This window comes from Spea bombifrons, chromosome 5, assembly GCF_027358695.1.
Source record: "Spea bombifrons isolate aSpeBom1 chromosome 5, aSpeBom1.2.pri, whole genome shotgun sequence".
Classification (NCBI taxonomy): domain Eukaryota; kingdom Metazoa; phylum Chordata; class Amphibia; order Anura; family Pelobatidae; genus Spea; species Spea bombifrons.
The window spans coordinates 64,087,586-64,103,392 of NC_071091.1; the positions used below are offsets into that span (position 1 = coordinate 64,087,586).

Sequence of the window (15,807 nt, forward strand, 5' to 3'; positions counted from 1 at the left end):
ACCCTTAAAGTAATTCAGCTACATCAACCACTTCTTTTGTTTTTTTACTCCAGGCTGTGTTTCACATGTTGATGACCAGTATTTGTAAAGTGCTATAAACCACAGTATGGTATAAGTTACTCCCCACATATTGAGTGGTAGTACTTTTAGATGTGCTGGTCAGCAACATGTGACATGCATGTATATTCTGGAAAAAAATGGCCAATGTGGGCACCCAATAGTTAAAGGTAATGTGAGGGTGAGGAGCATCGCAAATGAGTATGGTAAGTACGATGGAGTGCGGCCCTAGGCCTGACCCAAGGCAGCGCACCAAGCTCCTCAATCATATACCTCTGATGACCTCTGTGCTGAGCGCCAGTTATATGGTGTCTTATGCAACCCTTTTTGCAGTCTATCCACGTGTTACTTGGTAATTTAATCTTAGTTCGGCAAGGATTTGGGCTTTCTTCACAATTTATGCAGAATAATCCTATGTTACCTAGACTGTATTAGGCGCCTTAATGTGAATATTAAAAAGTATATACATATTACTATTGTATAGCCTGCTTACTAGTTTCATATATTCTAGTGCAGAATCTTAGGCTGTAATAGAAGTTGATTTTATGCAGTAGAGCTGCAATGCAGAATGGAATTATGGCAAAATTTCACTGTAAAGTGGATGGACTCTGTGTATGGCTTGTGTAAATATATTTATGCTAATTAAAATGAAGTAATTTCGCTGATTTCTTTCTGTTTGGAAAGTTGCCATTTGGAAACCCAACAAAGGATAAAGAATGGTTGTCTTTGGAAAGGGGTTTTAGAGACTCGAAGAGTGGTCGGGGGAATGACACAGGGCCAGAAATGGAGAGGGAGGGATACACAGAGACACAATGACACCCCTGTCCCAAAAGAAAAATACTGGTGTCACGATTGCAGCTTTAGACAAAATGTATCACACTGTCAAATAGTAATCACTATGTTTTTATTTAAAATGAAATGGTGTAATGTTAAGATGTGTTACACAATACATTGTGTAATATAGCCCTTTGCCGATATATGTATGTGACCAGGTGATATCAGCAGGGGTGGGGGCAGCAGTAAGCACACTGCTTCTTCGCACGGCTCTACTGCTCTGGGTTCCTGTAAGTCTCTGTGTGTTGCATAGGGGTTTCCCCAAGCTCCTCCCAGATTCATTCATACATTTTTTTTTTTCTACTGTTGGTTCCTTCCCCTTTTTTGCAGCACATTATCCAACCATTCCCTCTTGTTCTTTCCGACCTGTCAAGTACATGGATCAAGCTTTAATCTACTTTCCCACCCCATTCCTTTATCTGTCCCCAGCCCTTGTAAAAAAAAACAAAACCCACCCTCCTTCAGGCTGCCAGTCTGCTCTTATGGCATCCTGCCTGCTCTCCGCACAAACATTTACCTCCCCTCCTCTCTGCCAGGGGATGCTCTTAACCCTTGCTATACTGGCGTTCTAGAGATAGAAGTTACAGAGGTGTGTGTATATCGAATTGTGTATTCCACTGCTGCAACTTGACACATAACAAAGAAACAATGTGTTAGCACATCCCCACCTTCTACATTTAGAGGAATAACAATGGAAACTTGTATCTGTTACACTACAGACATACAAGTCAATATTATTATACCAAAATTCCTGATATGGGCAATCAATTCCCAGCCGTGATATACCTGCAAATAAAGCAATAAGTAATTGGACAAAATAACAAATGAAACCGCCAAGCACCGTGAAGGTCACATTTCAGTGTGGTAATGATGATATAATTGTCCTCCTCCCCTTCTACACTTCTAATCCCACCTCTCTGCTGGTGAGCCTGGCTGGGTCTGTGTGGAAGTGCCACTTGAATTGCTGCATGCCTGTTCTTATTCAAAGGCTAGCAAGCTCTCTCGCTCTCTCATCTTCTTTCCCTCTCCACTGTCACCCCAGTCTCTCTACCCCCCCTTCCCTCCTCCTTCTCGCCTTTCCCTCCCTTCCTCTCTTCTCCCTCCCCAGTATACTTGCTTGCAGTGTTGCAATAGGACAAGCAGGCATCCCGATTTGTAAAGCAGGCACATTTGTGGGATGTGCACATTGCATGTGATTCATAAAACCATGAATGATCCAGAGGCGAGCAGCCAGCAAGATTTTCATGTGCAAGATGATGCTGTTTTGTTTTGCAATGCCCTGAAGGAGGTGTGTGTGTGTGTATGAGAGAGATACTCCATCTAGTATTCCCAATAGCCCCCTCCTTCCTTAATATTTTTAACAGTACCAGATTACTTTCTTTTCTGTGCAATCTTTTTAATATGTTTTGCAGCTCGCACGTTGGGCTGTATATTTAGAGGTGGTGGGGAGAATAAGGAGGGGGGTTAGAGGAGAGGAGTGTGGGAGGGGAGCAGAGTCCCAGGGCCCCGGTACATTCAGGCTTCTTTAGTCTTGTCTTCCCTCATGTTTTTTTTTTCTCCTTCCCTTGTTTAGCTGCTGGATTGACTGATGCACTTGGTGGGTATATGGAGGTTCCTCTCCCTCTGCACCGCTCTCCATTTTTGAGAAGGAAAAGCCAGGCATTATCAGCAGGAGGAGGATCATGCCTCGGACAAAACAAATCCACCCCAAAAACCTGAGAGGTTAGCAGTTTGGTTTCCTTGTGTTTAGCATTGTGTCTGGTGTTTGTTTTTCATATATTTGTGGCATTTTCTTTTTGTCTGTTTTTGGAATATTCCATGCAGCTGTTTACCTAGTGAAGGTGGCTGTGAGTGGCAGTGCTGACAATGAGCTATGCTACATGTCATTGTGCAAAGCCGTGATCTTGTCCTAGATGAAGTAATGATGGAAGGCTGATTTCCCGGCTCTTATTATATTTCATGATCTGAAAAAAAAGGTTGAGGCTGATGATGGGAAAGTATAATGTTGACCCCCAGAGGATGAACATGGTGTATCCTTTGTCTTGGCTTTCTTACAGAATGGCTTAGTATCGATGCTGTTCAAGTTCACTGCTGGTTACTATACCTTAAGTTTTATTGACTGCAGAAACCATATACAGCTTAACCTTTTCCCTCTTATGAAAGCCTACAGCGCAGTAAATGGCAGCGAGAAAAGGCCTCCGTGACAGCAGAGTGGTTAACATTGTAGGTCAACGTGGGGACAAGGGTCATTCCCCTTGTAGATATGCAACTTTCATTTAGGAGGCTGGTCTCATTAGGGTTAGTATATGTCAGGAGGTCCCTCGGACTGAATGGTCCATTTCTTTGTTTTTAGTCTCAGCAGAGCTTGAATGCCACTCTTTGGCGTATGAATTGAATTAAATATGTTGTCGGTTTTCGAAACCACATTGTCTCTGAGATGACATAATGTGCAAACAGTGTCGTAGAGGGAATCACAGTCTGGAGGAGCTTAGCATCTGAGCAAAACACTAGGTTTATAAGAATTCTTCACGTTTTGTCTGTTAACCATCCACTGCAGAATAAGATATACCTGCATGTTGTTTGCCTTGTAATTCAATGTGTTATTTTAATGTAGCACCACACTCGAGTCTTTATAAATGTTCTTGCATGTGCATACCTGTGTGTGTATATTAAGGTATTAATGAGAAGGTGCCTTCCAGTAGAAATGGTTAAGGTTTATACAGTGGGGGAATTTAAACATGCGTTTGATTTGCATATTGTTTGTAAAGAGTCCCTTGGATACCTGTAATTTTGATGTACTAGATAAGTAAACATACCAAGGTCTTCCGCCATTTTTATTCCCAGCTTGAAACATCTATTTGTTGAAGTGGCTTTTTACTTGTGTGTCTTTATATTGATCAGAGCTTCCAACAACTTCTGATCTTAGCTTCTCTCCTTCCTTTCAAAGGCCTAGCTAGCACATTGAGGGTATTACCGGAATGGTACTTTTGAAAAGGTACCATTATAAATATAGTTTTACTTTAACTTTTATTATTATTGGAACTTCGTCTGTGGCTTTTCTGAAAAGTTTGTGTTTACAAAGTTAAATCTTAAGAAGAGCCATTTTTCACTTAACATTGTCTACCTTCATTTCAAATTTCTGACATCATAAGGTTTACCACTTAGCTGTGAAAGCTTCCACGGGGTTATTTTATTTTTCTTCTGGAAAATGTCAAATCTACAAATCCAGGTTTATTCACCGAAGCAGGAATTTAGAGGAGAGCTTCTCCGAGCGTTGCATTTTCTGTATTTATTAGGGGCCTACACTCCAGGTTTCTGTTGGTGTTGGTCCTACATAATGCATAGCGATATCTTTGAGGTGATGTAATGAATTTCGCAGGCTTACCTATGTACATGCAAACCTAGACCTAAAGAAAGCTCACTGGAGTGGACTCTTCACAATGCATTCTGAAGTTGGTGGGTTGAAAATACAATTCACCAGTAAACTCCTGCATTAGTGATTAAACTTTGGTGTCCATCAATGGGTGCGTCAGACATTACAAAGTACAAGACTTAAAAACAAGTAGACGCTAAAGGATCAGATTTTTTATTTATTTTTATTTTTTTTAATCTGAGATCTCCGAACACACTCTGGATTCAATATAAAACTCCTTGTAGAGCTGCTTAACCCACCGCCCATGGTGTGATATAGGAGCCTGTTGGCATGTGTATGTTATGGTGCAATTCTGTACACCTGTGCCCGACCATGCGCATAGGACTCTACAGTGCTGCTTACTAGAAGAAAATGGTGTTTAGCTTTAAAAAAAAAAAGGGACATTTCCGGTAATGGCGGCAGTCAAATGGTTCTAGTAACATCCCCAACCAAAACCACGGCTTATCAAGGGATAAGGAAATTCTGAATTAAGCCACAGGTATTTCAACTGAGGATCTTACCAGTCTGCGTGCTCAGGTATCATGAAGTCACAGTACATCCCTGAGCTTTAGCCTGTTCTTTACCCTGAGATTGGGGTCAAACGTTTGAGAGTTCTCGGGTATGTGCATGAACACTGGCCTACGACAAACAAACCCTTTTATATTATAATATCTTGTTACACTTGCACAAATTATAGCGCAGCAGTTGCTCCCAAGCCATTTTTGAGACCTAAACAGTGTTCAGAAATGCTGGAAACAAAATAGGCTTTATTTAGCCAAAACACAAACTACCAGAAATAAAATGCTTAAGCACAGGTGTGCCGATATTTACATGTTTCCTGCTGCGTCAGAGGACAGAATGGCACGGGCCGCTTATCTGAAATAAATGTATGAGCAGACCTTGTAGATACCAGGATTCTTTAGATAAGGAGTAAGCATGTGCTCATACTTTGCTTTTTACAACTTCCCCAAGCCTGTGGCAGCCAAAGACAAAAATAGGCTGATGAATGTGTAGGGATAGGCTCGTAATTGTCGGAGGTCCATATTTAGTTAGAAAAAGAGCCTTGGAATATATACTGACCCATCGAGTTTGACTCTGTCAGTCTGTACATCCATTGTGTTAACAAGAGGAACTATAGATGCAAGCTGTAGGGTTAATAATGCTGTAGGGTTAATAACGCTATATACTTGTTATGAAAATGAATCAATAAGTAATTAGCCACCTTGCTTCTTTATAAGACCTCTCAGGAGCCAACTTTTTGCTAACATTACTTTCGAAGCTTTGCATATTACTAGTTCCGTTTAGTTTTAGTTTACACTTTACGTTTAGAAAATTGCGACCGTGCACATCTTACTTTTTGTCATCGTGCAGCGTAACTTTGTTTCCAGTCATGAACTTTAAGGTAGATGTTCACCCGTGAAGATTGAACCTTTTGAAGCAGAAAAATGGAAAAAACAAATAATCGTATCTTCTTCAAACATACACATAACAGAATAATAAAAAGAAACAACAATATACTGTATTTTTGGTTTATAAAGGCACTTTATTGCTCCTTTTTTTTTTTTTTTTTTTTCTTCTAGCCAATTGCTATGCAGCGTTATTTTGTAGCCTTAGCGGCATAAAAAACCCCCTCACTGTACCAGATAACCTAGCTGTGGCGCTCCAAAGGTTAAACTTCCTTGATTAATGATGCTTTCCGATACTTCGTTTACATGCGCCACAGTACACTGTATTGGTGTGGTACCTAAAGAGTTAACTTGCCATGCCTGGCACCATTTCTTAATGGCATTTTACTGCGTTGACAAGATATTTTGGCTAAATGTAGTAAAACAAAAGGCAGCACATGCCGTGGTATTTGCACAACAATGTGGCATAATTTACAAAATAGATTTTTGTGCTGTCAGTTAAATCACCCGCACCTCCTCCATCCAAATTCTATACCATTGTAATTGATTCGCTATTGTTTGCGCCATCATTCACCGGCACATTACCCTTCCAAGAATTCTAATGGAGTATATATTCTTTAACGGCACGTGCCGTAGCTGTTTCACATGATGTGCATTTGTTTGTTTTTTTTATAAATATAGGTTTAACTTGTATATGATGAATAGGTGAGATGTGTTTGTGACTTTAATTCTGTACCTTTTTTTTTTTTTTTTTACATCTATTTAAACAATAAATCTTTATATGTAAAGCACTTAAAAACAAATATGAAAAAAACTTATTATTATGCCTTTTTAAACTATACATACAGTGTACAATTGTAACTTTTTCGTCGTTCCCCAAAATATTCAATGTGTCTTGCATTCTAGATACCGTCAATCAAGTTTTATTTTTTTCCGCTTATTTATTTTCTATTCTTTCTGATGCGATTTAATACGATTGGTCTGTTGTAAGAGATACAGTAAGAATATTGCAGTTACATGAGCAGTCATGCTCCAAATTTGCTTTTCAGAGATCTGTAAAACAAACTGTTTGCTTCACCGTCCCTGTCTTTATGCAATGGAAGCAATGTTTCAGTGTGGAACTCTTCTCTACTTAACACTTTAATGACCAGGGCTTTTCATGTTTTTACTATGTCACACACACATATTTATATTTTTTTCCAGAACAAGTAAGAAGTTTCTTTTAAAACCATATTATTATTATTATTTTTATGTATTGTGTTGTATAGCCGCCATCATATTCTGTATTGTTGACAATGGGTAGACAGGACATAACAAGTAGTATATAACATAACAATTTGACTTAAAGAAACAACAGGTGAGGAGGGCCCTGCTCAAACCAGCTTACTCATTAATGTATGATGTTACTTTGTATGAATAACATTTAAAAAAAATGGCAAAATTCAATACCCACAATATATTCATTTTACTTGCCCTGATTTGTGCATCACCATTTTCAAGCCTTTTTTTTTAATGATTCTAACAATCTCGTAAACCTGTATATTTAAGAAAGGAAGGCAACACAGAATTTTTCACTAGGACCATTTTGACAATTTGTAGGCTGCCATTTTATCACCAGTGTCTTCCAAAGTTTGTGATAACTTTAACTTCTTTGTGTTTTTCACACAATGCCGATGGCTTCTTGCCTGGAAAGTAAGCAAATTTCAGAAAATAAACCCACTTATGTTTAGCTATATATATAATATAATATATGTATGTATAAATGGTAGTTTATCCTTGATTCTGATTTCTTTACATTTCTTATAGGGATATAATATATTGTATGCTTTGCAGCATACTTGCACGTACGCTGATGTAGTGATTTGCTGTGTCAGGAGACCCTTTCGGGGGGTGTGTGTGTGTATATGTATGTATGTGTGTGTGTATGTATATATATATATATGTATATATATAGTGTGTGTGTATGTATATAAATGTATATGTTACACCCCACAAGTCCATGCCACACGAAGGGAATTCCCAATGTCAGCAACAACTTCACTGGCAAGGTATTGAAATCCCCATTGAATGTAATGGCTCCCTGTTGTTAGAGTACTGTCACATTGAATCTGACAGGACGAGGCCACACATTTTGGCCTTGTCTGTCATTTGACAGCCTAATCTCCCATTCACCAGCAAGGATTCAGTACTGCTGGTGGGGGAAAAAAAGGCCTTGATGTATGCGATACGTCCTTGGTCCTCAAGGGCCATTTAAAAAAAAAATAGTGTAGAGTTTACTAGCAATCAAATGGTCTAAGTATACTGTTGGTGGCATTCAGATTAAAAGATAGGAAGCTGATGTAGTCCCGTCATGGAAGCTTCTCTGTACTTCTTTTTCAAAATGAAACCTTCTCCAAGAATGCTCATAAAGGCTAATGACCTGATCCACCAATACAGCCGATGGAGGGAAGCCAGCACATCATGAAACCCTATATACCCATATGGAAGAATTTACGTGCGCAGTCAGCTTTGTGAACCCACCCCGCTTTTACCTTGGCCTATTTAATAATTTGTTCTGGTAGCCCTTCAGAACACCAAGGTAATTTTTTTTACCTTGGTAAGACTTCCCATTATGAAATATTCCATAGTAGTGTAACACTCACCAATTTTACCTACATTTTTTCTATTACTATGCTGTTATGGAAAAGTTGACCCCATGGATGGAACTACGTGCCCCTTAATCACCTTGACTTGGTTTTGTTTCAGTATTCCACTGCCGTGTTTCAGTATTAAAGGATTTCTGTCTTAGTTATGTTTTATGGTACAATGAACACAGGCCAAGGCGTAAATAAAACTAAACCTATACAAAAAACAAAATACTGTCTGCGCTTCTCACCCTAATAAAGTTGGCAACAAATATATAAACATAATATAAATGAGAGGTTTTGGATATATGAATTGGCCAAAGCATAATTAAGCTCACCCGCCACGTCAAGGCACACGCTCAATAGGGTGAGAACCTACTCTCACCTCCTACATAGTGGGCACACAAAGCAGTTTATACTTCTACCAAAACTAAACCTATAGTCATAGGAACAAATCCAAGAAAACCTTCTACCACTTAAGTTATAGTTTTCAGGCATGTATTGTCCTTCATAATGGAATTTGCTCTTCTTGTCCAATATACTACTGCTTAGTCTCTGTAATAATCTGTCACAAGGGGACATCCTGAATTGTGCTGCTTAATATTATGTGGAATTTGGTAATCTACCCTACTGGCCATTAGAAATCATCCAGAGACTTCAGGAACAATTTAGGCATTGTGGATACCTGTCAGTTTTTTATGCTCTGCAGCAGGATCATATATGGGTAGGCTAGTTGTTCTAAATGTTTTGTAAATTGTCTAATGCAAGTTTCTTTTCGTCTGGATGTCGACCTTTTATAAAAGCTTTATGTGAAATAACCCTTATATTAAAAGGAGCTTTAATGAATGCAGTTGCTATGTCTTAGGAATGCTAAAATAGACTGAAAGATCCAATTTTTGTTGAAGTGTGAAAAATAACATTATTTGGGTTTTGTAGATTATTTGCATCTTCTACTGATGCTGCAGAGTTCCCATGTTTATTTTTTTTCTCTTTTAAAGAAATATTTACTAGAAGAATTTTCTAACATTTCTTAGTTTGTTGAAAACAGAAAATCATGAGGTTTTAACACGATTTGCTATGGTCTTCCTCATTCTACTGGCTTGGCTTGATGTCCTGACCAAAGTCTATATTTGTTTCAGTTGTTTCATTGGCTGTGCAAGCCCAATGCCTACTTTGTGGCAAAACAGGCTCTGCATGTGGACCAAAAGTACAATATGGTTACGGTATGACGTATTATGACCTAATTGAGACATAGGAACAGGATGTGTGTGCGTGTGACATGATTACCTCTTATGTAACTAAGTTGAAAAAAAGCGTGGAATTATTTCTTAGCCATCATGTTTCTACACATGCCCAGGTATATCTAACCATGGCTAAAGGTTAAGAAATGCAACTCGGCTCTTCTTAACTATTATTCTCCAGTTTTCCTTAAGTTTAACAACTGTGTCCTCAGTAAGGAGGTTAAAACTACAAATTTAATTTGTTATTCAGAAAGAGCTCTAAGTGAGCCACTGAGTCACTTCAAGGAAAAAAAAAATCAGTTTAATAAAAAAGGAAGAAGCTGAAAAATCTTGTTTTACACACGTAAGCTTATGTAACGGTGCCTGACTGGTTGTACTGCCAAATGCCATTCTTTCTGTTTGCTTTGGCAAGCATACGCGACAGATATACTTTTTATTTGAATCTGCGTGAAGTTTCGGAAATGAACTCAAGGCGTGGCCCTAAAGCAAAATATTCCATCATAATGTTAAATTGGAGCATAGACAAGACCCAATGACAACAGTTTCCTTTTTTTCCCCCCCTTTTACTGTCCCTTGAGTGACTACAGACACACTGCTTGGTTACACAGGTCAGACGTTCCATGAAGCCTTTCTAGGTAAACAGATGACTTTTTGTTTATACAATCTAAATGTTCTGTTTAGATTAATAATATAACTTTTCAGTTTTATTTTATTTTTTAAATCGCATTTACGTTGGTGGCACCAACCTGAACTTGTTTGACATGTGTTTATTGAGACAATTAGAAGGTTGTTATTTTTGACTGCAGGTTTTCTAGTTTTTAGACATTTCCTAGATTAACATAAACACAGCATTTGCACAAAGTAACCTCACATTACTTGAAATATTTTAACTCAAATATAACTAAGTGTCATGCCTAGATCTAGAAGTTGTTGGTAGATTGAAAAATAGGTTATTAGTCTGGTATTCCTTATAGAAAATCTAGAGACACTAGGGTGCTGTTCCCTGCCATCCCATACTTCAAGTATCCACACTGCACAGTCCCTTTTTGAGATCTAAATACCATTTTTGTCTTTCTTTCCTAGCCTGATATCCCTCTTTTTTTTCTAATTCTCAGAATAATTGTTGCCTTTGTGTGCATCACAGCATTCTGTTGTCGTAAAAGTCTCACAAATATGTATGTAAACATTAGGAAAACCAAAATTCTGTTTGGTGACATACTTAATTCTAAATGCCTAAATAGTAACGTTTGCCCTATAACCACAACCCTTGAAATGAATTGTGGCCTGTTTAAATGCTAGGAAGTATGCTGTCCATCTACTCCATCTCATTCACCATTGTCCTACTAGTATACATCCAGGATAGGCTTGCTTTTGTGTTTTGAAACCGAGTGAAGTAGAATTCTGGAGTTGCTGCACAGATGTGATTCACAAGGATACAGGTTGGCTTTAGGTTTCCACCAATCTGTCCTCTCCCCTCAATGCCTTACACATAAATATAGCCAATTCTGTCACTGAGTATCCCTTGAGCACATAGGCCTCCATGTGCTTACCTTTGACTGCTAGGATTCCTAGCGCCACGCTGTTGGGTTCAGCTTGTCCCTGTTAAGCCATAGAGGCAACTTGTTTCATGGCTACCTTCTGCTAGCAAGCCTTTGCTGTGACAACTTGTTTACAAGTGAGTACAGTATAGAAAGTTAAAAAGTGGATTTGGCACCATGGCAAAGTTCAGAGGATCTATCTTGGGTAATCCTGATTCTCCCACAAATTCTTATGCCTAATGAAGTCTATACTATGTAACCTGTGATCATGCTTCCATTTGACATTCACTGGAGGGACATGTGATGGAAATACCCTTCTCCTTAGATACGTATTCCTGATGCATTCTGTACTTGCATACAATGTACAGAGTCAATCCCAGTAGGCCCACTATTAATTTTGTCAACATGTGATCCAGGACAAGACAGGGTTCTTGACCACTTAAAGAAAACACCTTGCAGAGTAATGGCGACAGTAGGAATGTTTCAATGTAATATTTAAAATAAAAAGACCCTCCAAGGTCCCCGTCCTCCGTGGGGAACATAGATTATGTGGGTTCACAGTATCCACCAAGTTTATCAATATTATTCCACCCACTACATGAAAAACGTGGCCGCTTACCATTGACTATGGATGGCTGTAAATGTTGAGACGTTAAATAACTAGAATGTAACCAGTCGGAGATTCTCTTTAGACTGTTTCATTTCATTAACTTCCTGAGGATTTATATAGCCGTGTTTTGGCAACAGTAACTAAAGCAGTGTTTAAAAAAAAAAAAAAATGTAGAATCACAACATTGAAACATTTTTTCCAGTAACTTCTGGTACTCCTGTGAATTTACTTAAGCAACTTAAATGTTAATTAAACAGTTAACTAAAAGTTATACACACAAACGTAAGCTTATGAAGTGTTGATAAGAATGAGAATTTTCTCAGTAAATATGTTTAACCCGTGCACGCCACTTTGGCATGTGTGTTTGTTCAATATATTAAACAAAAGTGATTTATATCGTATAAGGGTCATTTACTGAATGCCACCAAAATTGAACTGATGAAACTAGACCGCACCAAAGCTGCGTTTTAATAGGACATTGTGTTTCCGATCCACCTGGTTTCCCATTATAAAACCATGTAGAAGGGTTGCTGGCCACGTATCTCTGCTAAAACACGATAAGCGCATACATAATGTGCTGAGATATTGTATCTACTTATTTTTGAGATGTGTACATCTCTTTAATTTCTTGTGAATGATTTAGTAATGATAAATTCCTTTCCGCATGCCAAACATTCAATCTTCCTTTCACCTATGCTGTCCAGAGTTGCAGCAGAATAATTCGGTAAATAAGAACAAGAGATGGGTGAAAAGTGCTCTTAGCACTACTCATAGAAACCTCAAAAATCTGAGGTGGTAACATGATACCTCCCGGGCATAAACACGGTCCCAACAGAAAATAACCTACATTGTGCTACTTTTACAGTAGTCACTTGAATTGTTTAAGCCATTTTAAGCATAGTTTATAATAATAACAATAAAAAAATCCACACTGAATGGGTCTCATCAGGGGTATAACTAGAAACCACAGTGCCAAGTGTGAAAATTGCCCCGCAGCCCCCTACTTCACCTAGCAACATATGTGACCTTTGCCCCAAAAAGCTTATCTGTGGCACCTTTGTCCCCAAACAGCTTACCTGTGCCATCTTGTTCCATATCTTGTCAGTTGCGACCCCTGCAACCATGATTCTTAACCCCCTGGATCTCATTTTACAACAAGTGTTCTGGATAATTATTTATTTTTAACCACCTGGCCTGGATGTGTATAATCCTCCTCTTCTTTTTTGTTGACATCTGTTTTAGTCATAACCTAGACATTTAGCGACCTAGAATGCTGGCCATGTAGGGGGTAATATAAAGCAATCCTGTTACAGAAATAAGTGGTCTTTTTTTGCTACACGCAATAATCCCTCAATAATTGAGAGTATATACCCTATGTACTGCTGCAAGAATAGTTTACTATCTTTGGCCAATATCCGTTTACGCCAGAGCCCCACCCCAGCACTCATCATATGTGCATACCTGTATGAAGAAGAGATGTAAACACATTTAATCATGTAAACTAAGTCACGATGAATGAGTTAAAAAAAAAAATAGTTTGTCCACTCCCCTATTGTAACACATTGCGGTTTTCTTCTAGAGACCCGAACAGGTTTCTGGGTTGGTCTACAGTTGTCTTCCAGGACCTACTCTCATTAAATCATTTTACTGGTCTGTCAAAATGACACATGAATTGCCCAACTTGTGTTCAATTAAACAATTTTTAAATAAGTAACCAAGAAAATTGATAGGGGCGCATTATCTTCTCATATGGTCCTCCGGACTTACTGAAGACAACCTTCTGAAGTGTTTCACTTTTGTGACCCGTTCAAAAATATCATTTGTATTTTTGTTTGGTGATGGTAGAAGATATGAAGCAAAAAGTAAAGAAGGCTTCATTTAGAATCCCAACGTAATCATTTGGTTAACATGCATGTAATTAAATAGGTTTCACAATACGCAGAAATATATCCACGCAGTTGTTCAAGATGTTTTTTCTTTCTGCTCAGTTACCTTTTTAGTTTTTTTCTTTCTATTCAGTTTTAGAGGGAAGAACTCGTTTTCTGTTTCACCGTGCCTTAACGTTTTATCTCTAGGTACTTTCCAAATAAATGCAGTTAGCTAAGAGCAGTCTGACACTCCTATTAGCAGCTGCTTAGCATTGTGTCATCTTCCCATGAATTCAGATTTTCAGAAATGTTTCTAACAGGCAGACCTGTATTCTGTACGCTTCAGCATGTATTTGAGACACAAAATCGTGAGTATGTTTCCTGGTGGTTTTTGTTGTTTTCGTGTTCATGCCTTGCTTTACTTCCGACTTGGGTGTTAACATTCAATTGTTTTGGTGGAAATTCAGTAGACAGTACATTGTCGGTGAAGAGCATTGGGAAGCTGCTTTTAGTGAAGTCATTATTCTCCCGATTTCTAGTCCTAGCCGGCACACTCTATCAGTACTAGCTGGTAGCCCCACTGCTTTTTATCAAAACACAATTTTAAACATACTTATCTATCCTCCGGCAAACACAGATTTTGGTGGATTATGGGAGTTGTAGTCCAACAGAGTTTATTGTTGGCTGCCTATCACACTGCAATTGAGTGAAACATATGTGGCTTTCTGGAAGTTTAATCATTTTCACAGTGACTTGATAAAAATAAATGGACAGAAATATTAGATTTTGGTATAAAAAAAAATTAATATACTCTTTACACCAAAGTATGTTCTCTTTACGGTGACTGTTGATCATATTGTAGACAGATCTGTATGAACTCATTTCTAAACGTTGCATTTTTCCGCAATGAATCACTGTGTCATGTGCTGCATCAGTATTGTATAGGTTTTCCTAAATGGGAGTTATTTGCTCCTCGTTGTGCAGTTAAAGTTGGATACTGTATGAAAAGGAACTGTATATAAGAAAGTCTTACTAAAGTTTAAAAAGTAAGGTATTAACTTTTTATAGGGTCAATATTTAGAAAGACATACAATTTTATTCACTAAATGGAATTTGTCAACTTCTTTACTTCCCTGTACGTTATGAGAGCCAACCGCAGCGCTGTATTTATTATAAGCACTTCTCAGTACCTAACCCAAGGCAGCACCATTGCCGCCGGTCTTTAATGTTGTGTGCCGGGATATGATGTCATGCCCCGCATTCTCTTAATGATGGGGAGCTCCAGGTGGAAGCGAGCTATAGAGGTTCTCCATAGCGGTAGTGGGCCGGTTGGGGGCCATTGATTGCTACAGTGGCTCCACAAGGGAGGCTGACTGCCCATAGGGACGATCTGGCTCCTTGTGATATGGAATAGAGGCTGCTGCCACTTGGAGTCGACCTAGACCAAAATATGCCAGTGCCAGTCAGGAAAAGCTTAGCTGGTCCTGTACAAAGTATAATTAAATCAGCGAGATTTCTTCAAAGTCTCCATTATACAATTATACAGGACCAGCTCAATCCTTTTCATAGGATATAATAAATAGTGAAGAGAAAAAGTTAAAACTGCAACTCTCCTGCAAACTCACCTGTTGGCTCTACATTCTGTGAATAAACCCCATAGCCATGTCTCTTCTTCGCATTAGATTTTCTATTTCTTTTTTTCTTCATTGAACAGATTCACCCTTTCATATATTACATTTTGTTACAAAACACTGATGTATTTTTAATGCACTTCTTTATACAATACCTTTTTCTGGTCTAAGCGCAGCCAAGTAAAATAGCTGGACCGGGAGAAGCCACCGGCAGGTTAAGTAACTCCATGCCATTGAACAGGCCAGCTTTGGGAACCCTGCACTCATTTTATTGCACAGAATTTTATCACACGCTGTGTCGATTTCCTTCATTTCAGATGTGACAGGTGGTTGCCCTTGAATACATTGTTTTTTAACCATAACAATCTACTTAAAAAAAGAAAAAAAAAAGGTTCATTATTTTGGATCCCTTTAGTCAGTTAAGCAGTGAGTCTGTGAAGAATAAAAAGATGAAAGTCATTAATCATGCCATCTCTGTATTATTAATTGTATATCCCTTTAGAGTTTATATCTAAAGATTGTAAGCTTACCTACTATATTGTTTTTTTTTTTTCTTCGTCTGTCAATTCTGGTCTTGTCATACCCC

At 38.4% G+C, this 15,807-nt stretch overlaps 1 protein-coding gene across 1 annotated transcript in view; it reads left to right on the top strand.

The window, feature by feature from the left end:
- HIVEP1 (HIVEP zinc finger 1) overlaps nt 1-15,807 on the top strand; it is a 98,085-nt gene that overhangs the window by 14,897 nt on the left and 67,381 nt on the right. Inside the window, exon 2 of the mRNA XM_053468244.1 lies at nt 2,465-2,613. Within this exon, the coding sequence (XP_053324219.1) occupies nt 2,574-2,613 (40 nt within the window). The 5' untranslated portion in view covers nt 2,465-2,573. The remainder of the gene's footprint in view (nt 1-2,464; nt 2,614-15,807) is intronic.